This window comes from Amphiura filiformis, chromosome 4, assembly GCF_039555335.1.
Source record: "Amphiura filiformis chromosome 4, Afil_fr2py, whole genome shotgun sequence".
NCBI lineage: Eukaryota > Metazoa > Echinodermata > Ophiuroidea > Amphilepidida > Amphiuridae > Amphiura > Amphiura filiformis.
Genome location: NC_092631.1, coordinates 63,927,871 through 63,954,417, shown reverse-complemented (window position 1 = coordinate 63,954,417; position 26,547 = coordinate 63,927,871). Strand labels below are relative to the sequence as shown.

Genomic DNA, 26,547 nt, shown 5'->3' with positions numbered 1-26,547 from the left:
AAATCAGAAGGAAACTCGGTTTCGGCACACGATCAAATTACTTCAATTTTGGTTTTAGCTCATGATTTGCTCCGATGACACTAGATGGTTCGATGGGGTTGCAAACTTTCATACCTTACCTTCAATGAAAATTAAATTGAAATCTACCAACGCCTGTGACCACGTGGTAATTTTTTACACCGCATCACTGTCATTTATGCACCAACTAAAAATAGAGTCAACCTTTTTGAAACATATTGTGGTCATAACAGTGTAAAATTACACATTTTGTGGTCAACTTTTAACATTGAAATCAAAATTAAGTGTATACCGTATTCCATGAATGTATCTTATATCATATTCGTGCTTGCTAAGAAAGGAAGTTTAATCGTGTTTCTCTTGATATGCTACTCTTCCGCTCATCGGGGAGGAATACACGAGTGCCCTGGTCCATTTTGCAACTGTGTACTATAAACTTGATTTTCCCTCGCTGACTGGCGGGACGATGTCGGCAAAACAGGGCCGACTTTGTTCGATCTAAAACTAGGCAACATCGCTTGAAAACCAGTTCTAAATTTCTTATTTTTCGAAGCATATATGAAGGGATTACCACACGAGTTACAAAAGGCAAGCAATACCAGCGTCCTGTACACATGACCATAAAGGAAATTGGTTGGAAGTGCACCTATATTGTATAAAAAATAACACACTTGGTCCGGAGTCCAGCAGAGGGTGAAAGATATCACTACAATGGCTAACATTTCGATGACTTTCTTACGAGTCCGAAGAAGTGAAAATGCTGGGCCGTCACGTGATTCATTTCTCGCCAATAAATTCTTTGCTTGTGATTTGAGTTCTTGAGCTGTAGCTATATTGGCGCTTATCATTATTATTAGTGGAATAGCAAATTCAATAAGAAAAATCCCTGCGCCTTGGACTATTTGGAAGGATTGTTCTAGATATCGTATTCTACAAATTCCATTGTCATTTACACCAAGGTAAAAACTATTTGTGTTTAGTAAGACAGCAACGAACCACACGCCGGAAATGACGTAGTATGTTCTCTTTTGAGTAAAAACAATACGATATTTTAAGGGGTATGCGACAGCTAAAAATCTCTCCCCAGAAAGTGTTGTAAGTAGAAATACAGATGCAACGATAGATATCCAAAGAACTACATTCGTGTGGATAACTTTGCAGTAAATGGTCCCAATATATCCCGTTCCTACATCGACTATAGTTGGAAGCGGAATGATTGCAACTGATGTCATTAGGTCAGCTATTGCCAGATGGAGTATAAAAGTTCCGGTTTTGTTGCGCATTTCTTTTCTACGCACGTAGACAGCGATGACGAGGGCGTTGCCCATAATTCCTATAATCGCCAACACAAGTTGTAGAGAAGTATTCCAATTCCACACTACCTTGTTCCATGTATGGATGGGCCTTTCTGATACATCGGAGTCGTTGTCCATTCTTGAGTCTTAAGTGTGAAGATAATCTTGCTGCATTTTACTTCGATACCTTGTTTCTGAAATGACAAAATAAGAGAAAAGAAGAATTGGAATCACGGGAAGAAATGGAAAATTACCAAGCCACTTTAATGGAAAATTACCAAACCGCTCAAAACAAATACCGTATCAGAACCAGGATTCACATTCATAACCTACTATTTTAAAAGTGGGAATGTTGGCAGATATAAAAGTGCGCGCAGATTATGTCAGGCGTAATATATATAGTTTCCTAAATTCGGACGAATATTATTATCTTGTCTCAGTCGATATAACTATTGGCAGATCTAGGACACGTAATGCACTATTCACGGTTGTTTGATGTGATCATTTATTAATTTTTCTAACAAAACATATAATGTTCAATTCTAGACCTGGACACTATCAATAGCTATTGTTTTAACATACACACACATTTTGTAACTATATTTAAAACAGATTTTCCTTTCTTCCTCAAAATTTTCATCTTTATCTGCCTTTTTTCCAAGATTTCCTTGCTATTTGTTGCTCATTTCGTCGGCTGTATTCCATAGTTGCGTATAGTGATTTTTGGTCATTTTTTTGAAAATTGACGCATATGTTTTTAATGATGTTCTCTTTCATTTTTCTAAGTCTCATCTGTCAAAATTGGCTAATTAATTAGTAATTAATTAATTAAATGTGGCGTATAGTTACAAAGTGAAATTTTGTGTTTTCCATAGTGGCATATCGACTATACGCCACTTTTTATACACATTTTATAATTAAGAAATATTGGCAAAAATTAAAAACATTGTATGTCATAGTGGCGTACACCTCGCTACATGTCATAGTGACGTATCGGACCTATACGCCACTATGGAATAAAGCCGAAGAAAAGTAACCCCATAGGGATTACACGGCAATCGAGGTGGCGTAAGGTTAACGTTAGGTTAGGGTATTGCGTTTTGCATGTTTTCCATAGTGACGTATAGTTTTGTACTTATTGTTTTCAGTTTGCCAGCAATATTATGTATTTATTTCTTTTGAAAAATATATAAAAATTAAATCTAATAGTTTACTACAGATATTTCAACATTTACAAAATATGATAAATGTCTGATTTACACAACTCGATTTTAAATTGGCATTTCTTCAAACCCGATTTTCTCGAAAAGTTGTTTATTTGCGATGTCCCACTATACGCCACTATATGGAATACAGCCGACGATTGTCTGATGTTTTAATGTCATTATACATGTGTCTACCCCTTGTAAAGTTTCAAACAAGTTTTAAGATAAATAGCGCCACCAGTGTTCAACTTTGAACAATTAATACAGTTCTACACGCCATCAAACAACTTAAATAACACTGAAATAATGCTTTCATCTTGGGGCTGTATTCTTTATCTGTTCTTTATCGATATTTGAATACATCATTTCAGCTATTAGCTATCATCTTTATGACTACACGAGTTCGTTTCCTATAGGACCAATTTACATCCTTGATCTAATATAAAAGCAATTAATCCTGTTTTTCTGGGTCACAAATATATGTGTTATATAAAACAAAATAGGGCACTACGACAACCCCACAAGGCCCCGCCACTTTATAGAAGTGTTTCCAACTTGTTACATCACGTTTCAAGAGGTAATTTGACATCTAGAATAACATGTACCTAATATAGGTTGCGGACCTAAAGTCAGTTCGACTTAGCTGAGCAGATTTCAGTATTAATGCTATCGCATAGTGTCTTATACTTCTGTAGGATTCTCTTATTATTAGTAATCCATTGCCAGACCCTTAACACAATATCATGTTTATTTGAACTACCAAGTTTCTTTTAAGTCCATAGCCCTTAGAAGAATTTCAAAAGAGCAAAAGAAATAAATCCTGCTTTTTACTGTAGAAAATACCCTGGATGTTCAGCGACGAGGTTAAGTCATTTGGATGTAAACACAAGCGGTTTATAATACCGGATATAAAAACCTTAAAGATAAAGCATAAAAATGCCTATGCAACAAAATGTAATTTCTATTTGGCCGGAATATTCATAAATAATTGGTCTGTGCTCAAAATATTAAAAGACAAGTAAGTAAGTTTTTGGATGCTACTAAAATGTTTCATTTGGATCATTTTTTAAGTTTGTAGTTCCATTCATTGGGCTAGAGCAATTTTCTCTAGCAAGACTTCCTTTGCAACCGTGTTATAGAGTTACAGAAGTGACTGTGTCATTGCGTTGATGTTCCTATTCCTTGCCATTGTGGGTAAAAAATAAGAGAAGAAACGCTATATTTAAAACTAAGAAAATGAAATTAAATGTTCAAATTAGAAGATTATTAGCCAGTATCTCAAGAACAAAGTGTACAAATTTTGCTGAACTCATGCAGGGAGTTACGACATTGCTTATTTATAGGCATTTAATAAAAACAAATTGACGAGGGAAACCCTACAAGAGAATCGTTAGTCCTCTCTCTGCGCGGAGCATCGGGTGTCGAGTTAAAGGAGCCAATGTTACAAACATTTATACAAATCTTTCCGGTTTTTGGTTTTGACCAGCTTTGACATTTATACACGAATACTAGTGTTGACGTTGATCTTAGACATTCTTAAATAAAAGTATCGTCAAAGGAATAATTCTTGTATTTCAATTCATGATCTGATGATACAAAGAAAGTATTACATTATGCACTGTCTGCACATCACGGACCTGCATCTTTGAAGTAGGTTACTGTCGTTTCATATTAATGCAGAACAGGATGCGAGAATCCAGCAGACCCAATTAAAGATGTATTATTGTTACTTTGCACAGGAAATTGTGTATACCTCATATATCTCATTATTATAAATCTATCCAATACCGCTTACGTTTTCACTCAATAGGAATTTTTTTAAATAAAAGTGCTGTGCTCAAGAATGATTTTCAATTTTGGTTAATGATTTTTGTTTGAAATCCAATTGATCGCATACCTATAAAACTTCGCTTTAAATGTATTAGAAAGTAATACGGCAAACTTATCTTAGGCTACTCTGTTTTTATTACAAATGCGTGTTTGATAATTACCCTTTTTGGTTAGTACCAACACATTAAAGGTATGACGAAGCTGTTCAAATAAAGATATTTTGTTGTCACGTGAAACATTGACAAGTGTATAGTGGCACGTAATTTTCCTTTCTGGTTTTTTTTCCTTACTTGTCTGCAATGATACCCACAGACATACAGAGCATAAAGTAGGTGCGTCTATAGTATCCTTTGAGCAAGTACCATTATAATCCTTGGGATTTTATAGGACCGGCGTGGTGGTCTAGTGGTTAGAGCGTCCGCCTCACGATCGGGAGGTCGCGGGCTCGAATCCCGGACGGGCCATACCAAAGGCTTTAAAAAAGGTACCTACTGCCTTCTTGCCAGGCGTTCGGCATTAAAAGAATGGATTAGGGAAAGTTAAACACATGACTACCAGTGGACTAACCCCCTGCTGTAGCTTTTCTGCTTGCAGACATGTGGCCTAGGGTTATGAAACGGAGATAGGCGCCGCCCAATGGGCCGAAAGGCTTGGGAAGGATTTAACTTTTTAACTTTAATAAGTGATTTCCCTAACCAGTGAGATTTATAACCGTGTTTCATCATAGAACATGACGTCATATTAAAGTTTCTATGCGAGCAATATAATGCACAAGCTCACGGTGAATCTACCTCTAATTGGTCTTCATGGAGAGTAGCTCTTTTGCTACATTTATATGGTTAATATCAATAACATTATATGATATGATGATTTCCAAAAGTTTAAACTGACTTTCAGCACAAAAATTCACTAACCTTGAATTTTCGATGTGTGACACACATCTTCATCAGAAGAAGTCCTAAGATGTTGTGATCGCCTTGCCCTTTTGTTGACCATTGGCAACTTTTGGTCGAATGAGGGCGCAATTCCAGTCCTTGATCGCGATTTAGTTCTGTACATTTTGTATTTTTAAATCCTACGGTGTCGCTACAAGCTTCAGATCGCATAATACGCTGAGAAAACTATTAGTCTCACCTAAGGATCCTACGCCAACTGAGAAAAAATCAGGTGTGTTTTACGAGATTCCCTGCGTCGAATATACTACTTCGTATATCGGCCAGACTGGTAGACAATTCGGAGATAGACTGAAGGAGCACAAGTCAACTGCCCACAGCCGCAAACCCTCTGCTGTCGCAGAGCACAAAACAGAATCTCACCATAACATTGACTGGGAATCCACAAAGGTGTTAGCTAAGGATGATAGAGAGTACCCCCGTTTAGTGCGGGAGGCCATCCAGATCAAGAAGAAATCGCCAGAACTAAATCGCGATCAAGGACTGGAATGGCCAACCTTATACAACGCCCTCATTCGACCAAAGGTTGCCAATGGTCAACAAAAGGGCAAGTCCATCACAACATCTTAGGACTTCTTCTGTGTGTGTCACACATCGAAAATTCAAGGTTAGTGAATTTTGGTACTGAAAATCAGTTTAAACTTTTGGAAATTGTTTATTACCAGCACGTATGAACTTACATTCGAATGATAAGAGGAATACATTTTGTAAGTATTGTGGACAACAAGCCAAGTTTGGAAAACATACATTATTAGCAAAACGTGATCAAGCGTGAAGTGTCACCAACTAGTAAATACCACAACAATCACCGGTTTGCCAATTTTCTCACATAAGTATAGTATGATGGTAACATAAATTAATGTTGTAAAACGAGGAAGTTTTTTTAGGTGAATTGCAAACATATACTACTTTTACTTATACTAAATTATATGGTAGGGTAATGGTACAAAAAGGTTTATTGATATTTTAGCGGCTACCTAGATACTGAAAATCATGTTTTATTACTACGAACATTGAGGAATTTAAATTGTGCAATTTCTAGATTCCAAAAATAATATACTCGCCGATTACATTGTACGTAGTGGTTTGTTATATTCAATTTACAAACGTTTACTAATGTCTTCAGCTTTAAAGTGAACATCATAAATCTGGTCATATTTATCTCCTGTAATGAATTATAAACCCTGCGGAGGGAGTCAAAACCCAAAACAATTTGATTAAAATGAATTAGGTTGCGGTTCCTCAATTTCCCGTCCTTATTACTTTCCCCATTCACCTGACCTGAATAAAGGCATAGTTATACCTTCGGTATTAGACGATGCCAGATCTAACTTGGGATCCGAAAGCTTTTGGACTTTGCTTACACGTGACCAGAGCGTTCCCCAGACCAAAGCATATTCTCAGATTAGTTTCAACACAAGATAATATCTTACTAAAGAACACTTGAACTAATAATACTTTACTAATACTAATAATATACACTTTCGAATGCACTTTTCGTTTCAAGGGGGTGGTAACAAGCGACCGAACTGTTAACTGGTTCGAATTTTACAACTTTTTTGAACAAAACTTGTACGAAATGGATATAGGATATATTTTGATGGTCGACACAAGTAATCAAAAATGGTAGTCCGTCATTTCTAACTGCAAAGTGAACATGAAGAAAGTGATTTTGTTGAAAGAACTAATGCTACATTTAAATTACATTTACTGCTTAACATGCATAAGGTTGCGTCTATAATACATACATACGGAATATAAATTGGAAGGTCGGTTCAACGTTCTATGTTCAATCTAATCTGTTTTATAACATGGTAAGTATGTATATCTGATTTGAATGTCTTCTAGTTCCATGTCGTACCTTGTAATGTAAGCTTCACTTGTTGAATTTAGATTGATTTCTTCTGACAATTCGGGCGTTCATTCCTCTTATCATTGGAATGTTTGGTGAATGAAATGACTTACGAATTCAAGATCTACGTAAATCATGTTGGTGGCTATATCATGCCATCCACAATGGATTGATGCAATCTGTCATTCAAACTTCGCATTCCATCGAATGATTGACAATATTCATTTATATTCAATATTGCCTTAAGATTGGGAATTGCAGTCACTTGAGATATGATATTGTTTCTATTGTGTATATCAGACGTTTTGTTTGTCGGGTTGCTTCCTTGTTTGTTTCTTCTTTTGCTATATCCTTGGTTTTAATTTCTACATTTTTGGAAATGAGTGGGCGGTGTATGGTTTGCCCTTTTCGAGTCGTTGAATTTAGCCAATGACGTTATATGGATATTCTTCTTTTCCTTTTTCACTTCATTTTTCCGTTATACACGTCTGGTATCATCCAATAATTGAACAGCTTCATCTATGTATACCCAAGATGGAGAACATACTAAAAACATTCATATCATGTCAAATATTTCATGGATACGTTAATATAGATTTGGTGTGCCAGTTCATGTCACTAAAACAGAGAGGCTGTCACCGTGGCTGTGTTTGAGTATGTCGGTTTAAACCAGGTCACCAAGCAAGATAATTTACGTCACTATAAATTTAACTTAACATTCAAATCCATACAAACAAAATTTTCTGTAACTTGATAAGTTTCTCATCTCTAAAGAGTTTTTTGTTCGAGCTCGTCAGCATTAGACCTTTACATGGATTCGTGCCGAAAATTAGTTGTTGGAAATTTAATCAATGAACGCAGATACAACGCTTTTTGAAATACGATTAGACAAAACACCGGACCGAGCAGGAGACTTTATTAAATTGGTGAGGTTGTTTCTTTCAATATTACATGTCCTCTTTTTATTGGATTAATCTGGTTGAATAGATTGAAATTATTCTCTCATTATATTGTGTAACGTTTAAGAAATTGTAATGTATTTGACCATTTGCTTGAATTTTGGCCAATTTGTCTCGCTGTCTTCGTTTTCAGAGACTTGACGATATTTTTCGTCCCACCGCATTGAGCCGGGTTTTTTTTGAGCCGACATTTAAACGTTTTCTGACAACCTTTTATAACCTTTTGCGAATGATGTCGAAAACGTTTTGTGTTTGCTGGGTGAAGTTCGTTTGATTGACTGATTTGTATATTGAGTAACTAATTGTGAATACTCTCAATCATCTGAGAATCATACAATGAGAAAATAATTTCAATCTATGCAACTAAATTAATCCAAACGTACCTTGGAGCAACCAGCGTTGCGGTCAGTACCACTGACCTTCAGCTGGGTTGTCATCGGGACTCAAGGTGTTTAACATCACAACCCAGCTGAAGGTCAGTGGTACTGACCGCAATGTTCGTTGCTCCAAGGAAAGTTTGGATTAATCTGGTTGAATAGATTGAAATTATTCTCTCATTATATTGTGTAACGTTTAAGAAATTGTAATGTATTTTATTGTACTGTTATTGTATTTTATTATGCTGTATTGTATTATATTGTATTGTATTGTATTGTATTGTATTGTATTGTATTGTCAGAGCAGAGGAAGGATTGAAAGTGAATTTAGTTCTTTGAGAAAATCATAATAAAAGCAGGAGTGGTAAATCCATAATACAGGGGCCAAAAAGGAGGTATACAGCTTAATGGCAAAGCTTGTCTGTGTTATCAGAACGTTTTCTGGAGCTAGAATTGGAGATTAGAAAAAGAACTGTCAATTTGTCGCACACATGGGTTTTTTTTGTCAAGATATATTAAATATAACTTTTTACCTGTTACCAGGGGTCCATTTCACTAAAATTTACGAAGCTTCGTAAGTCTCAAATTCAATCATAACTCCAAAGTTCCATTTGACACAACTTACTTACGAACGGTACCCTTCGTAGGTAATAGGGATTTACTACAGGTAAGATTACGTCTAGTAAAAGGGTATTCGTAACTTACAAACGGTTAATTGAGTAACGATGGCTTTTAAAAAAGCTTAGTGGAATGGACCCCCATGTCAGTGACAACCTTGATCAAGCAAATTCAATACCAGTATAAATTGATTTTTTTTCCAAATATTCCGTCCATGTAGTGATACATTAACACATTTGCAATGTTTACCTCAATTAAGTATAAATCATTCTGGGACACCCTGTACCTCATTTCTTAACATATATAATGAACCACTTGTCTTGAATCGCTGAAATTTCAGTGAAGTAATTAGATAATAGATTCCTTGCCCCTATAATATACATAACTTTAGTTACCAGTGTGTAGTTATTTTATGAGAAAAATGCCAAATTAGTCACAAAATAGATCAGGGTGTGTTACCCTAGGCCATGTATATAGCTTATTGGTGCAGCATCGCCGCAGAGATTACAAATTACGACTGATTGTGTCTATGAGATGCAATTGTGGGCGTGAATAAAATTCGTTTCGGACCGAAGTCAACTTGACTAATAATGCCAATATACCATTTTGACTTGAAGCATGTTTTTCTTTTACTTGTGCTTTGGCTTACCATTACACCATTGTGTCTCTTTAAGTTGGTTTGTAATCTTTGTTCCTCTGTACATGTGTTGTTTGTTTCTTTTTGTTTTATTTGGTTTTGTTTTTATATGCTTAAGGAGAGCAATATGTAATATAAGTACACATGATGTTTGTGACAGCTTGCAAGAACTAGAGATGGGATAAAGTATTTATAACACCTGTTTTAACAGGCAAAATCTTAAGTTGTTAAATAAAATATAAAATTAGAACGCCTTGTGGACCAATACTCATGGTACCTACAAACGCTATTAGATATCAAATATGTAACGGATATCGAAATATGAATATACGGTATGTAGATCATTCTAACACAAAGGCACAATATTAATCATTTATAACGTAATCACCCAAAGCAAATCAGGAAAATGTTCTCGTGTTAGGGCATTTCCACGGGTCGATTGTACTCGTGGCATCAGCTACATTCTTGTTTAAAGAATTGCTGTCTTTATATTTTACCTTTTTGTGCCCTTCCCCATGCATACGAACTCCTGCCCTATATGACACACATCCTCACTTTGCTTCAGGGACATATATCTGTTTCATTCTTAATATCCATATTAAAGTTTATGGGGCTATGTTTATGACGTGTAAGACAAAATGGGTGAGTATTGAGTCAGTAACACTAATCGGTAAACGAGTTGCTGTGATATTTATAGCAGACAAATATTTGGAATGCTTATTAAGTCCGACGTCCAAAGATTTTTTTCTGCCATATAATTCGTCGCTGTTTTGGCATACTGTCTTATGACGATTTTTGGGCAAAATGAGTTATATAAACTTTCAAAATCTATGAATGAAACATTATATATTCACAAAGTTTTGAGACCTAAATGTAATTAGTTAATGAGATATGGCACTAATTAGTATGATACGACATGGTTTTTTATGAACCCCCCCCTAAATCTTCGTTCTGTGTTTTGGCATACAGTCGTATCATAGTCGTATCATGATACGTCGCCATGGCTTCCTATTGTTTTGACATACTGTCGTATCACATGGCGTATCATATATTAATACAGACTTGAAATTTAATATGGAATATTTTTCGCAAAATTCCAAGACTGGTCTGGACGGAGTCTGCATAGACCGCACGGGCTAAATATTAATTAGGGTGTGTCGGGAGATGGTGTAAAATAATTGTTTGATAGAAAATGTGCTTTCCATATGTTTACATTATGGTGCTCATGATGTAGCGAATTTGCCTAAAATGGCGGATTTAGAGATGCTGAATTTGAGCTTTGTGGGGGACACAATTTCGGACTTTATGCAACATGGTTCTGTTAATATCAAATTTATAGGGGTTTGAGGTGATATTTCTTAAACTTCGTCAGCAACTGGCATTCATGACAGCAAAAATACACTTACAATGTACCAATGTTTTGAACAGGGGAGGAGCTTAAAATATGGCTCTTAAAAGCTGTACGTACTCAGAAAGTTTGAATGGCCCCATGGGGTCAAATTATATAACCTTACGATACAAAAACAACTGTGCGGATTCCTGGTTGTCCAATGAAATCACACTCTTTCGTTGTGTACAGTAAGTTTATAACATTTGGCCCCCGGGGACCATTCAAATGTTCTGAGTGCGTACCACTTTTAAGAGCCATATTTTTTAAAGCTCCTCCCACTTTCAAAACTGGTAGATCACAGGTGCATTTCAGTTCTGACAAACACTTATTGGTATTTCAGTTCAGTAAGATCGCCTGAAACCTCAATAAATTTGATAACATCAGAATAATGTTGCTCAAATTCAGAAATGTTACCCCGCAAAATTCAGTCTCCTTAAATCCGCCATTTTAGGCTAATTCACTACATTATGAGCGCCATAATGTAAACTAATGGAAAGCACATTTTCTGGCAAACAATTATTTTAAACCATCTCCGACACACCCCAATTAATATTTAGCCCACGTGGTTTATGCAGACCCCTTCCAGACCAGTCTTGGAATTTTGCGAAAAAATATTCCATATTAAATGTCAAGTCTGTACATAGGTTGTCAAATTGTGCATATTTTGGCATACTGTCGTATGAGTTTGCAGATTAATTACTTCTAATTAGTGAATGAATAAAAGTTTCTATTATGTTGAGAACAAAGACAGATACATTGTTGATTATATTCTTTGATAATAATAAACATATTTTACTTTGGTGCTCTCCAGTGGGTCTTCAAAATTGGAAAAACTTTAAATGCGATTTTCTCAAAACGGCATTTTTCGTCATACGCCAGTTTGCCAAAACAGCGACGAACTATTTTTTAATCAGGGATCATTCTGCTGCACTGTATTCTGTATCGTGTATATTGCAAGGCACAAACTAATTGTTGCTATTGTAAGGGATTGATTTACATTGAAAGAACTTAAAACAATATGTCTTCGTTTAATTTAAATTAATTTGGTAACTTAAAACAAGTTATAACGCATTATCTTAAATGTCATTCGATTTCCTCTTGAACTTTAATCATGTTAATAAAATGGAATGAAATATAAAGATGCTAAATATATAAGCAGGTTATATTGTTTAGAAGGTTCAGTCAATATACCATGAATACTCAGGCCCAATCAAATGGGGCCCTCATTTCAGGCTTGTAATAACCATATTAGGAAATATTCACAAGTAAGTTTATATTACTCGGACAGACTTGCAATCGCTGTCACCCAAATACAAGATAATCACAGTGTCGACACAACTGTGTTAATTATAGGCATCAATGCAGCATCGAATGTACACATGGTTGCACTTTTATTTCCGTCTCCCGTAATTCAATCCCAAAATTTGGATTATTTTACTGTAAAGAAGCCTACGGGATCAATAAACGTTGCATCAGTTAATAAGACGATTAAAAATGAAACCAAGAATGGAGAATTTTAGATTATGAAACGATTACCCCCGAGCGGACATACATCCTCATCTTTAAAAGCATATTTACACATTTCATAAAAAAATATAAGATTGCCTATGGATCTGCCGTGTCACGTGACATATATTTCTCACCGTAGGCAAATCGTCTGCTATGATAAATTACGTTGGCACTCGGCAACATTTGGTTTCACCGAGATATCACTTGCACTACGTGTAAGTTAAGTAATTGGGTATACAGTCCAACATCACATGGGGAACCAGGGAAAGCGTTAATTTTCACAGACGTTATTTAGTGGCGGCAATCACGAGTAATCAATCCGATTACTTTCAAACAGTTTGTTAATTAAATGAGTCTTTTATAATTCCTAAAAGCGATTTATAAAGAGACGCTTCCTTTCTTTTTGGTTTTACGTATACAAATCACAGAGAATTGTTCGCATCATTTGGACTGTGATCAGTAATTGTATCGTCTTATAAAACAATTAAATGATACAAAACACCAACAATTTAACCCAACGATATATATTTCATTGTAAAAACCGTGCAAGACTTTGGAAATACAAACAGTTCATTCGCCAGTGAATTGATTCGCAAATGGGACAGAATTGTCCATATTTATGTTTAATCTTGTTTTTGTTATACGAAAAACTATCGCATTCTCATCTTTTCTTTTTATTTTTCTTAAGTGATTAGTTATTTTTTCACGAATTGAAGACTTCTGACAGTAGGTGAAAACCAACTGTGGTTAACTGCCGAATCAGTGATTAACTTAATCAGAAATAACCCTTTTTGCAATTTTGTAAGAAAGATATATGTATTAACGTATTTTGCCAGTGATAGGAGCAACAGTTAATGGCATTTTCGTCGATATTGGAGATTTGGAGGTTTCTGTCCGTATGGACATGCTTACAGCTACAGCGACACGTAATGGAATAGTCTCAATTGAATAGCTCGAGATAGAGCTACAGCAAACAGCACTGCAAACACACAGCAAACAATCAGTGAAGCAAATCAGTTATAGCTAGTAGTAACCGACTACGAAACGTAGGTTTATTTGCATAATGTTTCTCTTACTCGTTCGAAGATACTCTCCAACGACCTTAGTGGGGTCAAACAAAGAGGAAGTCATCGCCCCCCTCGCTTTTTGCTCCTACCTCTCTATTTCAATCTGATTAAAGTATATTCAGAGAACATCCTAGAGCACTTGTGTATCACTTGTCCTTGTGAGTCTGATACAAACAGTTTGAAAGAATATAGAGACAATGGAGATTTATAAGATATTTTAAACCCTGAATACACCGTCTTCATTGACAAGGGGAAGTAACAAACGAACCTTGGATGTTGAGCCACAGCCTTATAAAAGGTGATAGGCAGAAAAAATAATGTTCAAGTTGAATCTGCTGTACCATACTAGGATTATCTTGCCATTTGTATTTCACTTTAGAAAAGCTTCCTAATTTGAACGTTCTTTTCCAAACTATCACGAACCTATTTCAAGAACCACTTGGCCAATACTATTATTAGTACAAGAAATGCATTCGTGGTGTGGTTTTATAAAATCTCCATGATCGTGTTTGAAGACAGTGAATGCAATTTCTTGCATATGTGGGGGTCACAACTTATTCAAAAGGCTATCGGCGGGCATGAGATATTGATCCTCTCTGCATGAGGAGAATTTACAGGTATTTATTGATGCCTGGTCCGGATTGCTGAAAGCGTTTTTATCACAGCGGCTGAGGGTTTCGAAGACACCCATATGGCAGAAATACATATTTGCTACAAGTAAGAGAGTGCATTAACCAAAATGTGATAAACACGAATATGTAGCTAAATTTATATTGACAAACCGTCAACATCAATGCTTATCAAATCTGTACCAAATCTATATTCAAGCTATTTAATAAAGCCACAAAGTGAGGACACAATGGGAGAAAGAAAATACATGTATTAGAGTTGCGTTTTGCGTCATTCATGTAGCTGATTTTTTTACTTTTAAGGATATTTTAAACCCATGCATATTGCTACTGCAACAAAGAGTGTAAGCTGGCAGGTTACGCCTATGAACATGATTTATATTTGTGCGCTTAACACGCTAAAAAGTCTCCTGCAGTAAATACGATTTGCCGGCAGAGGAAGATACAAAAGGCTAGCAACTATTAGCTAAGATGTTTCCAAGATTGAACCCAACCCTTAAGAAATATCATTTACTTATTACTATTTTTAGTTTTTTTTAATTTTTCCCAATCTTTAAATGGATATTGCGAAGTGTTTTTATCCTTTAATCCATTGTGAGCAAACTACGGATGAGAAAACGGAAAGATGACATCGTCGTCCAGGGACATCCACTTGGGTAAAGATTATTAAGAAACTGAGACAGATGGAAAAATAATGCTGGAGGATGGATGGTTTCTCACGACAATAAACAAGATAGAGGCAGAAGTATTTGGATGAAAACTGGGGACAAAATACTCTCAAACTTTATATTTATTTTGGGGATATGAATGTAAGTTAACAGCCCTAAGCTTCTTTCAAAGTTAATGTTTGAATAACGTGTTGATATCCCGGTTGATATGCAGACACCTGCGTGCTATAGATATGATGGTCAACAATTTCATTTGGCGCGTTTTTTCTCGGTTCTCTGACTAAACACGAAGTTCTAACGTTGTTATCAATATTCTATGGATCATCTTACATAAAGAGCATTGCAGAGATCTGAAGCAGAATATTGATAACAAAGTTAGAACTTGACACTGTTTGACCGTAAACACATTTAGAGTTAGTTTACCCTGGAAAGGCATTGATAAAGGCTAAAATATGCTTACATTCTGTTGTGGCGGGAATCGTTAGAGTAATGAGGACATAGTCAAAAGTTCAATTTTTCAAATTCGATTTGAAGGCTCTAGGAAGATATATGGACGAAAAACAGTTAATATAAGCTTGATAAATTTGCCGCTTTAAAGTTTAGATGCAGTTATAAACTCGTAAATATCGCAATCATGATCAAAATATCTCACATGTTTTCTTCGTAAGGGGGATGTAATTTTCTTCGGAAAGGGGAACAATTGCAATTTTTATGACCCCCTATCACTGGCTAACATATTTTTACGACCTCCCCCCCCCCCCCTTCGTCCACACAGACTCAGACAAATTATTCATTGTTTGAACTAAGACGCGGAGCGCATAATAACCTTTGATTGTAAGTGTAAAGAACGCGCGCGGAAAGCACAAAAAGTGTGCATTGTATAACTAAAAGATTGCAGACACAATTTTATTATATTATTTCATTATTAACACACTTTAGAGTCACTAGCCCTTAATATTTTTATAACCACTTTTTTGGTGTTCAAAATACGACCCCCCCGTATATTCATGTATCCCCCCCCACCCCGTTTCGAAGAAAATGAGAGCTCCCTTAAATGGTAACATGGTGTGTTGTTCTATGCTATGTCGTTCTGTGCTAGTATTGCATGAACATTTCAGGCAATATTTTTAGAAACAAGAAACTAATCTTATTAGTAAGAGAATGTGAGGAATAAAATAATAAGGTGAGAAATCTCAAAGGAACACGACTATTTATTAAAGTTGCTAAATCCAACTTCTGATAGTATCAGCTTTTGTCACGTTTCTGTGTCTTTGATTTTAAAACAATGCTAACCCAATTTTCAAGAACAGGAGTTCACATTATGGCACTCAAGCGGAAGAATTGCAGAACGAAGCTCGTCACTCTTGAGCTCCTCTGACATGGTTCTAATAACATGGTTCTAATAACATGGTTCTAATAACTTTGAGACTCTTGTAGCGTATTGATAGCAGAAAAAGATTCTATTATATTTACCTGATAACTTCTTAGGTATAGAAAAAGTGGGTAATGGTGAATCCAACGGATGAGGACATAAAACACATCAAGGATCAATAAATTTTACAAGAGGTTACCTTGAATATGAACAACTCGAAAGAAAAAGAGCAATGAACACCAACTTGCCGTGGGGAAATAAGTAAAATATAGACTAGACGGTACGCGCAGAGTGGGGACATTAAAATGTAGGCATTAGAAGTAGGTAAAGTTCGATAGCCAAAATTTACCAGTTCCAAGGCACACAGAACTGCTAAATCTGTAGAAACAACATAAATTAATGGGAATACAAAAGTGCACTAGAACAAGTGATGAAAATCACTGCGCACATAAACAGATACGATAAATTACTTAATATCAGAGAAATTATTAAAATATAGGCATGAAGTCCGATTCCTGGAGTAATGGAGGGTAGCTACCCATATGTGCGACACCTTTTTCCTTCTTGCGCCCGCTGAGAGATGCTGGGCATTGTGAGATTTTTAATAAATGTACATCAATTGACTCTCAGACTGTAAATCATTTTAAAACATCTTTGAAAAGTAACTTATTTACAAGTGCATACTCATGTACTGTGTCTAGTGTTTCTCTATGTATCTTTGTAAAAAACGCTTAGGACTTTGGTGTAAAGCTGTATACAATTATGGTTTATTGTTGTTGTAGAAAAAGCAAAAGCATTTAGACCGATATTAAATGTGTCTAAATAAAAAGATGAGACTACTGAAGGTGTGTTATATGATCCTTTATTCAGCAAATACAAAATACATTGCACAAAGCAATCAAAAACCCATGATGAAATCTGAACGAAAATTGGTTACCCACATTGAGGAGATAAAACTGAAAATAATACATTATTAAGAACATCATGAACAATAGAACCGAACAAAATTCGAAAAGATGACCGTTCTATGAACCGGCTGTTTGTGCCGATTCCCCTGATAGATATCTTCAACGGATAATTAAATAAAGTGGAATTTGTTACCAATGTGCCAATTTTTTTTTGATATTTGTAATGCTCCCGCGTGATATCAAATCAGAAGGAAACTCGGTTTCGGCACACGATCAAATTACTTCAATTTTGGTTTTAGCTCATGGGTTGCTCCGATGACACTAGATGGTTCGATGGGGTTGCAAACTTTCATACCTTACCTTCAATGAAAATTAAATTGAAATCTACCAACGCTTGTGACCACGTGGTAATTTTTTACACCGCGTCACTGTCATTTATGCACCAACTAAAAATAGAGCCAACATTTTTGAAACATGTTGTGGTCATAACAGTGTAAAATGACACATTTTGTGGTCAACTTTTAACATTAAAATCAAAATTAAGTGTATATTCCATGAATGTATCTTATATAATATTCGTGCTTGCTAAGAAATGAAGTTTAATCGTGTTTCTCTTGATATGCTACTCTTCCGCTCATCGGGGAGGAATACACGAATGCCCTGGTCCATTTTGCAACTGTGTACTATAAACTTGATTTTCCCTCGCTGACTGGCGGGACGATGTCGGCAAAACAGGGCCGACTTTGTTCGATCTAAAACTAGGCAACATCGCTTGAAAACCAGTTCTAAATTTCTTATTTTTCGAAGCATATATGAAGGGATTACCACACGAGTTACAGAAGGCAAGCAATACCAGCGTCCTGTACACAGGACCATAAAGGAAATTGGTTGGAAGTGCACCTATATTGTATAAAAAATAACACACTTGGTCCGGAGTCCAGCAGAGGGTGAAAGATATCACTACAATGGCTAACATTTCGATGACTTTCTTACGAGTCCGAAGAAGTGAAAATGCTGGGCCATCACGTGATTCATTTCTCGCCAATAAATTCTTTGCTTGTGATTTGAGTTCTTGAGCTGTAGCTATATTGGCGCTTATCATTATGATTAGTGGAATAGCAAATTCAATAAGAAAAATCCCAGCGCCTTGGACTATTTGGAAGGATTGTTCTAGATATCGTATTCTACAAATTCCATTGTCATTTACACCAAGGTAAAAACTGTTTGTGTTTAGTAAGACAGCAACGAACCACACGCCGGAAATGACGTAGTATGTTCTCTTTTGAGTAAAAACAATACGATATTTTAAGGGATATGCAACAGCTAAAATCTCTCCCAGAAAGTGTTGTAAGTAGAAATACAGATGCAACGATAGATATCCAAAGGACTACATTCGTGTGGATAACTTTGCAGTAAATGGTCCCAATATATCCCGTACCTACGTCGACTATAGTTGGAAGAGGGATGATTGCAACTGATGTCATTAGGTCAGCTATTGCCAGATGGAGTATAAAAGTTCCGGTTTTGTTGCGCATTTCTTTTCTACGCACGTAGACAGCGATGACGAGGGCGTTGCCCATAATTCCTATAATCGCCAACACAAGTTGTAGAGAAGTATTCCAATTCCACACTACATTGTTCCATGTATGGATGGGCCTTTCTGACACATCGGAGTCGTTGTCCATTCTTGAGTCTTAAGTGTGAAGATAATCTTGCTGCATTTTACTTCGATACCTTGTTTCTGAAATGATAAAAAGAAGAGAAAAGAAGAATTAGAATCACGGGAAGAAATGGAAAATTACCAAGCCACTTTAATGGAAAATTACCAAGCCGCTCAAAACAAATACCGTATCAGGACCAGGATTCACATTCATAACCTACTATTTTAATAGTGGGAATATTGGCAGATATAAAAGTGCGCGCAGATTATATCAGGCGTAATCCTAAATTCGGACGAATATTATTATCTTGTCTTAGTCGATATAACTATTGGCAGATCTAGGACACGTAATGCACTATTTACGGTTGTTTGATGTGATCATTTATTAATTTTTCTAACAAAACATGTAATTTTCAATTCTAGACCGGGACACTATCAATAGCTATTGTTTTAACATACACACACATTTTGTAGCTATATTTAAAACAGATTTTCCTTTCTTTATCAAAATTTTCATCTTTATCTGCCTTTTTGTGGTAATTTTTATTCTATGAATTGTACATTTGTGTGAAAATTGAGGGCGCTATTTACATATATTTTAAGTTTAATTTAGCCCAATAATATGAGTTATTCCTTTCATTTTATGATAACTTTCATTTAGAAGATTTCCTCATTTGAGATTTGTTACTCATTTGTCTGATGTTTTAATGTCATTATACAATACATGTGTCTACCCCTTGTAAAGGTTCAAACAAGTTTTAAGATAAATAGCGCCACCAGTGTTCAACTTTGAAAAATGAATACAGTTCTACACGCCATCAAACTACCGTGAATTATAACTTAAATAACACTGGAATAATGCTTTCATCATGGGTCTGTATTCTTTATCTGTTCTTTATCGATTTTGAATACATCATTTCAGCTATTAGCTATCATCTTTATGACTACACGAGTTCGTTTCCTATAGGACCAATTTACATCCTTGATCTGATATAAAAGCAATTTATCCTGTTTTTCTGGGTCACAAATATATGTGTTATATAAAACAAAATAGGGCACTACGACAACCCCACAAGGCCCCGGCACTTTATAGAAGGGTTTCCAACTTGTTACATCACGTTTCAAGAGGTAATTTGACATCTATAATAACATGTACCTAATATAGGTTGCGGACCTAAAGTCAGTTCGACTTAGCTGAGCAGATTTCAGTATTAATGCTATCGCATAGCGTCTTATACTTCTGTAGAATTCTCTTATTATTAGTAATCCATTGCCAGACCCTTAACACAATATCATGTTTATTTGAACTACCAAGTTTTTTTTAAGTCCATAGCCCTTAGAAGAATTTCAAAAGAGCAAAAGAAATAAATCCTGCTTTTTACTGTAGAAAATACCCTGGATGTTCAGCGACGAGGTTAAGTCATTTGGGTGTAAACACAATCGTTTTATAATACCGGATGAAAAAACCTTAAAGATAAAGCATAAAAAATGCCTGTGCAACAAAATGTAATTTCTATTTGTCCGGAATATTCATAAATAATTGGTCTGTGCTCAAAATTTTAAAAGGCAAGTAAGTTAGTTTTTGGATCCTACTAAAATGTTTCATTTGCATAATTTTTTAAGTTGACTCCATGTAGAAATACGTTTGTAGTTCCATTCATTGGGCTAGAGCAAATTTCTCTAGCAAGACTTCCTTTGAAACAGTGTCATAGAGTTACAGAAGTGACTGTGACATTACGTTGATGTTCCAATTACTTGCGATTGTGCGTAAAAAATAAGAGAAGAAATGATCTAATTAGACGATTATTACCCAGTATCTCAAGAACAAAGTGTACAGATTTTGCTGCACTCATGCTGTACTACGACAGTACTTATTTATAGGCATTTAATAAAAACAAATTGACAAGGGAAACCCTATAATCGTTAGTCCTCTCTCTGCGCGGAGCATCGGGTGTCGAGTTAAAGGAGCGAATGTTACAAACATTTATACAAATCTTTCCGGTTTTTGGTTTTGACCAGCTTTGACATTTATACACGAATACTTGTGTTGACGTTGATCTTAGACATTCTTAAATAAAAGTATCGTCAAAGGAATAATTCTTGTATTTCAATTCATGATTTGATGATACAAAGAAAGTATTACATTGTGCACTGTCTGCACATCACGGACCTGCATCTCTGAAGTAGGTTACTGTCGTTTCATATTAATGCAGAACAGGATGCGAGAATCCAGCAGACCCAATTAAAGATGTATTATTGTTACTTTGCACAGGAAATTGTGTATACCTCATATATCTCATTATTATAAATATATCCAATACCGCTTACGTTGTCACTCAATAGGAATTTTTTTAAATAAGAGTGCTGTGCTCAAGAATGATTTTCAATTTTGGTTAATGATCTGTGTTTGAAATCCAATTGATCGCATACCTATAAAACTTCGCTTTTAAAAATGTATTAGGAATCATTTACAAGTAATACGGCATACTTGTTACGGCAAACTTATCTTAGGCTACTCTGTTTTTATTACAAATGCGTGTTTGATAATTAACCTTTTTGGTTAGTACCAACACATTAAAGGTACGACGAAGCTGTTCAAATAAAGATATTTTGTTGTCACGTGAAACATTGACAAGTGTATAGTGGCACGTAATTTTCCTTTCAACTTTGAAAAATGAATACAGTTCTACACGCCATCAAACAACCGTGAATTATAACTTAAATAACACTGAAATAATGCTTTCATCTTGGGGCTGTATTCTTTATCTGTTCTTTATCGATATTTGAATACATCATTTCAGCTATTAGCTATCATCTTTATGACTACACGAGTTCGTTTCCTATAGGACCAATTTACATCCTTGATCTAATATAAAAGCAATTAATCCTGTTTTCTGGGTCACAAATATATGTGTTATATAAAACAAAATAGGGCACTACGACAACCCCACAAGGCCCCGCCACTTTATAGAAGGGTTTCCAACTTGTTACATCACGTTTCAAGAGGTAATTTGACATCTAGAATAACATGTACCTAATATAGGTTGCGGACCTAAAGTCAGTTCGACTTAGCTGAGCAGATTTCAGTATTAATGCTATCGCATAGCGTCTTATACTTCTGTAGAATTCTCTTATTATTAGTAATCCATTGCCAGACCCTTAACACAATATCATGTTTATTTGAACTACCAAGTTTCTTTTAAGTCCATAGCCCTTAGAAGAATTTCAAAAGAGCAAAAGAAATAAATCCTGCTTTTTACTGTAGAAAATACCCTGGATGTTCAGCGACGAGGTTAAGTCATTTGGGTGTAAACACAATCGTTTTATAATATCGGATGAAAAAACCTTAAAGATAAAGCATAAAAAATGCCTGTGCAACAAAATGTAATTTCTATTTGGCCGGAATATTCATAAATGGCTGTGTCGCACTTCATGCATAACTAATTAGTCTGTGCTCAAAACTTTAAAAGACGGGAATTTAACAAGTAAGTTTTTGGATTATACCAAAAATCCTTTCGTATTTGAAGATTGCTTGGTATCCTAACCGATTGAAACCGTTTTGTCACATTTCATTTGGATAATTTTTTTAAAAGTTGACTCCAAGCAGAAATACGTTTGTAGTTCTAGTTATTGGTATAGGGCAAATTTCTCTAGCAAGACTTCCTTTGAAACAGTGTCATAGAGTTACGTTGATGTTCCAATTCCTTGCCCTTGTGGGTAAAAAATAAGAGAAGAAACTCTATTCTATTTAAAACAAAGAAAATGAAATTAAGTGTTCAAATTAGAAGATTATTAGCCAGTATCTCAAGAACAATGTGTACAGATTTTGCTGCACTCATGCTGCACTACGACATTGCTTATTTATAGGCATTTAATAAAAACAAATTGACAAGGGAAACCCTATAAGAGAATCGTTAGTTCTCTCTCTGTGCGGAGCATCGGGTGTCGAGTTAAAGGAGCGAATGTTGCAAATTCCGGTTTTTGGTTTTGACCAGCTTTGACATTAATACACGAATACTAGTGTTGACGTTGATCTTAGACATTCTTAAAGTATCGTCAAAGGAATAATTCTTGTATTTCAATTCATGATCTGATGATACAAAGAAAGTATTACATTATGCACTGTCTGCACATCACGGACCTGCATCTCTGAAGTAGGTTACTGTCGTTTCATATTAATGCAGAACAGGATGCGAGAATCCAGCAGACCCAATTAAAGATGTATTATTGTTACTTTGCACAGGAAATTGTGTATACCTGATATATCTCATTATTATAAATCTATCCAATATCGCTTACTTTTTCACTGAATAGGAATTTTTTTAAATAAAAGTGCTGTGCTCAAGAATGATTTTCAATTTTGGTTAATGATCTGTGTTTGAGATCCAATTGATCGCATACCTATAAAACTTCGCTTTAAATGTATTAGGAATCATTTACAAGTAATACGGCATACTTGTTACGGCAAACTTATCTTAGGCTACTCTGTTTTTATTACAAATGCGTTTTTGATAATTACCCTTTTTGGTTAGTACCAACACATTAAAGGTACGACGAAGCTGTTCAAATAAAGATATTTTGTTGTCTCGTGAAACATTGACAAGTGTATAGTGGCACGTAATTTTCCTTTCTGCTTTTTTCCCTTACTTGTCTGCAATGATACCCACCGAGCATAAAGTAGGTGCGTCTATAGTATCCTTTGAGCAAGTACCATTATAATCCTCGGGATTTTATACACTGCTAATAAGTGATTTCCCAAACCAGTGAGATTTATAACCGTGTTTCATCATAGAACATGACGTCATATTAAAGTTTCTATGCGGATGCGAGCAATATATGGCGCAAGCTCACGGTGAATCTACCTGCCAGCCTAATGATGAGTAATGTCCAGTTGTGTTGGCTTGCTTACTTGGTCTTGGCTGTATATGGTCGAGTTTACTCGTAGCCTCGTTATCTCAAGGACAATATTGTTCAAGGTTGCGCCGCAGGCTTACAAAGAGACAATATTGTTCAAGGTTGCGCCGCAGGCTTACAAAGAAACAATAGCAATCAAGCTTAAACTTTAAATTAGCACCCGATAGAGGGCAGGGCCTGAAGAATGAGGGAAATTATGGGTAAATATTTAACGGAATAAACTGCATAATCATATTATTTAGATTTATTCCGTTAAAAATCTTATTTTAACTTATCAAATTACTAGTTTTTATATTCTATGGTGTCAAATATTTAATACGTGATCCTGTCTTCTGGAGTACAAGAGTATACTCTCACATGATACTTAATATGTGATCCTAATACAGTATCTCATATTAGTTTTCATGTTCTCCTACCCACTATGGGTGCAATAACATTATATGATATGATGATTTCCAAAAGTTTAAACTGACTTACAGCACAAAAATTCACTAACCTTGAATTTTGATGTGTGACACACATCTTCATCAGAAGAAGTCCTAAGATGTTGTGATGGACTTGCCCTTTTGTTGACCATTGGCAACTTTTGGTCGAATGAGGGCGTTGTATAGGGTTGGTAATTCCAGTCCTTGATCGCGATTTAGTTCTGTACATTTTGTATTTTTAAATCCTACGGTGTCGCTACAAGCTTGAGATCGCACAATACGCTGAGAAAACTATTAGTCTCACCTAAGGATCCTACGCCAACTGAGAAAAAATCAGGTGTGTTTTACGAGATTCCCTGCGTCGAATGTACTACTTCGTATATCGGCCAGACTGGTAGACAATTCGGAGATAGACTGAAGGAGCACAAGTCAACTGCCCACAGCCGCAAACCCTCTGCTGTCGCAGAGCACAAAACAGAATCTCACCATAACATTGACTGGGAATCCACAAAGGTGTTAGCTAAGGATGATAGAGAGTACCCCCGTTTAGTGCGGGAGGCCATCCAGACCAAGAAGAAATCGCAAGAACTAAATCGCGATCAAGGACTGGAATTGCCAACCTTATACAACGCCCTCATTCGACCAAAGGTTGCCAATGGTCAACAAAAGGGCAAGTCCATCACAACATCTTAGCACTTCTTCTGATGAAGATGTGTGTCACACATCGAAAATTCAAGGTTAGTGAATTTTGGTACTGAAAATCAGTTTAAACTTTTGGAAATTGTTTATTACCAGCACGTATGAACTTACATTCGAATGATAAGATGAATACATTTTGTAGGTATTGTGGACGACAAGCCAAGTTTGGAAAACATACATTATTAGCAAAACGTGATCAAGCGTGAAGTGTCACCAACTAGTAAATACCACAACAATCACCGATTTTCTCACGTAAGTATAGTATGATGGTAACATAAATTAATGTTGTAAAACGAGGAAGTTTTTTTAGGTGTATTGCAAACATATACTACTTTTACTTATACTAAATTATACTGAAAATCATGTTTTATTACTACGAACATTGAGGAATCTAAATTGTGCAATTTCTAGATTCCAAAAATAATCTACTCGCCGATCACATTGTACGTAGTGGTTTGTTATATTCAATTTACAAACGTTTACAAATGTCTTCAGCTTTAAAGTGAACATCATAAATCTGGTCATATTTATCTCCTGTAATGAATTATAAACCCTGCGGAGGGAGTCAAAACCCAAAACAATTTGATTAAAATGAATTAGGTTGCGGTTCCTCAATTTCCCGTCCTTATTACTTTCCCCATTCACCTGACCTGAATAAAGGCATAGTTTAGACGATGCCAGATCTAACTTGGGATCCGAAAGCTTTTGGACTTTGCTTACACGTGACCAGAGCGTTCCCCAGACCAAAGCATATTCTCAGATTAGTTTCAACACAAGGAAATATCTTACTAAAGAACACTTGAACTAATAATACTTTACTAATACTAATAATATACACTTTCGAATGCACTTTTCGTTTCAAGGGGGTGGTAACAAGCGACCGAACTGTTAACTGGTTCGAATTTTACAACTTTTTGAACAAAACTTGTACGAAATGGATATAGGATTAACCTCTTATTTTGATGGTCGACACAAGTAATCAAAAATGGTAGTCCGTCATTTCTAACTGCAAAGTGAACATGAAGAAAGTGATTTTGTTGAAAGAACTGATGCTACATTTAAATTACATTTACTGCTTAACATGCATAAGGTTGCGTCTATAATACATACGGAATATAAATTGGAAGGTCGGTTCAACGTTTTATGTTCAATATAATCTGTTTTATAACATGGTAAGTATGTAGGCTTATATCCGATTTGAATGTCTTCTAGTTCCATGTCGTACCTTGTAATGTAAGCTTCACTTGTTGAATTTAGATTGATTTCATCTGACAATTCGGGCGTTATACTCTTATCATTGGAATGTTTGGTGAATGAAATGACTTACGAATTCAAGATCTAAGTAAATCATGTTGGTGGCTATATCATGTCATCCACAATGGATTGATGCAATCTGTCATCCAAACTTCGCATTCCATCGAATGATTGACAATATTCATTTATATTCAATATTGCCTTAAGATTGGGAATTGCAGTCACTTGAGATATGATATTGTTTCTATTGTGTATATCAGACGTTTTGTTTGTCGGCTTGCTTCCTTCTTTGTTTCTTCTTTTGATAT

At 35.6% G+C, this 26,547-nt stretch overlaps 2 protein-coding genes across 2 annotated transcripts; both read right to left on the bottom strand.

Moving 5' to 3' along the window:
• Positions 1 to 323: 323 nt before the first annotated feature.
• Positions 324 to 1,493, bottom strand: LOC140149902 (galanin receptor 2a-like). The gene has a single exon (XM_072171918.1). The coding sequence runs from the start codon at positions 1,449 to 1,451 to the stop codon at positions 399 to 401; it is 1,053 nt and encodes a 350-aa protein (XP_072028019.1). The 5' UTR covers positions 1,452 to 1,493; the 3' UTR covers positions 324 to 398.
• Positions 1,494 to 17,307: 15,814 nt separating this feature from the next.
• Positions 17,308 to 19,024, bottom strand: LOC140150319 (galanin receptor 2a-like). The gene is made up of 2 exons (XM_072172327.1): positions 18,628 to 19,024; positions 17,308 to 18,590 (listed from the first exon to the last, which is right to left on the bottom strand). Exons 1-2 carry the CDS (start codon positions 18,970 to 18,972, stop codon positions 17,922 to 17,924), a joined length of 1,014 nt encoding a protein of 337 aa, XP_072028428.1. The 5' UTR covers positions 18,973 to 19,024; the 3' UTR covers positions 17,308 to 17,921.
• Between the last annotated feature and the right edge of the window lie 7,523 nt (positions 19,025 to 26,547).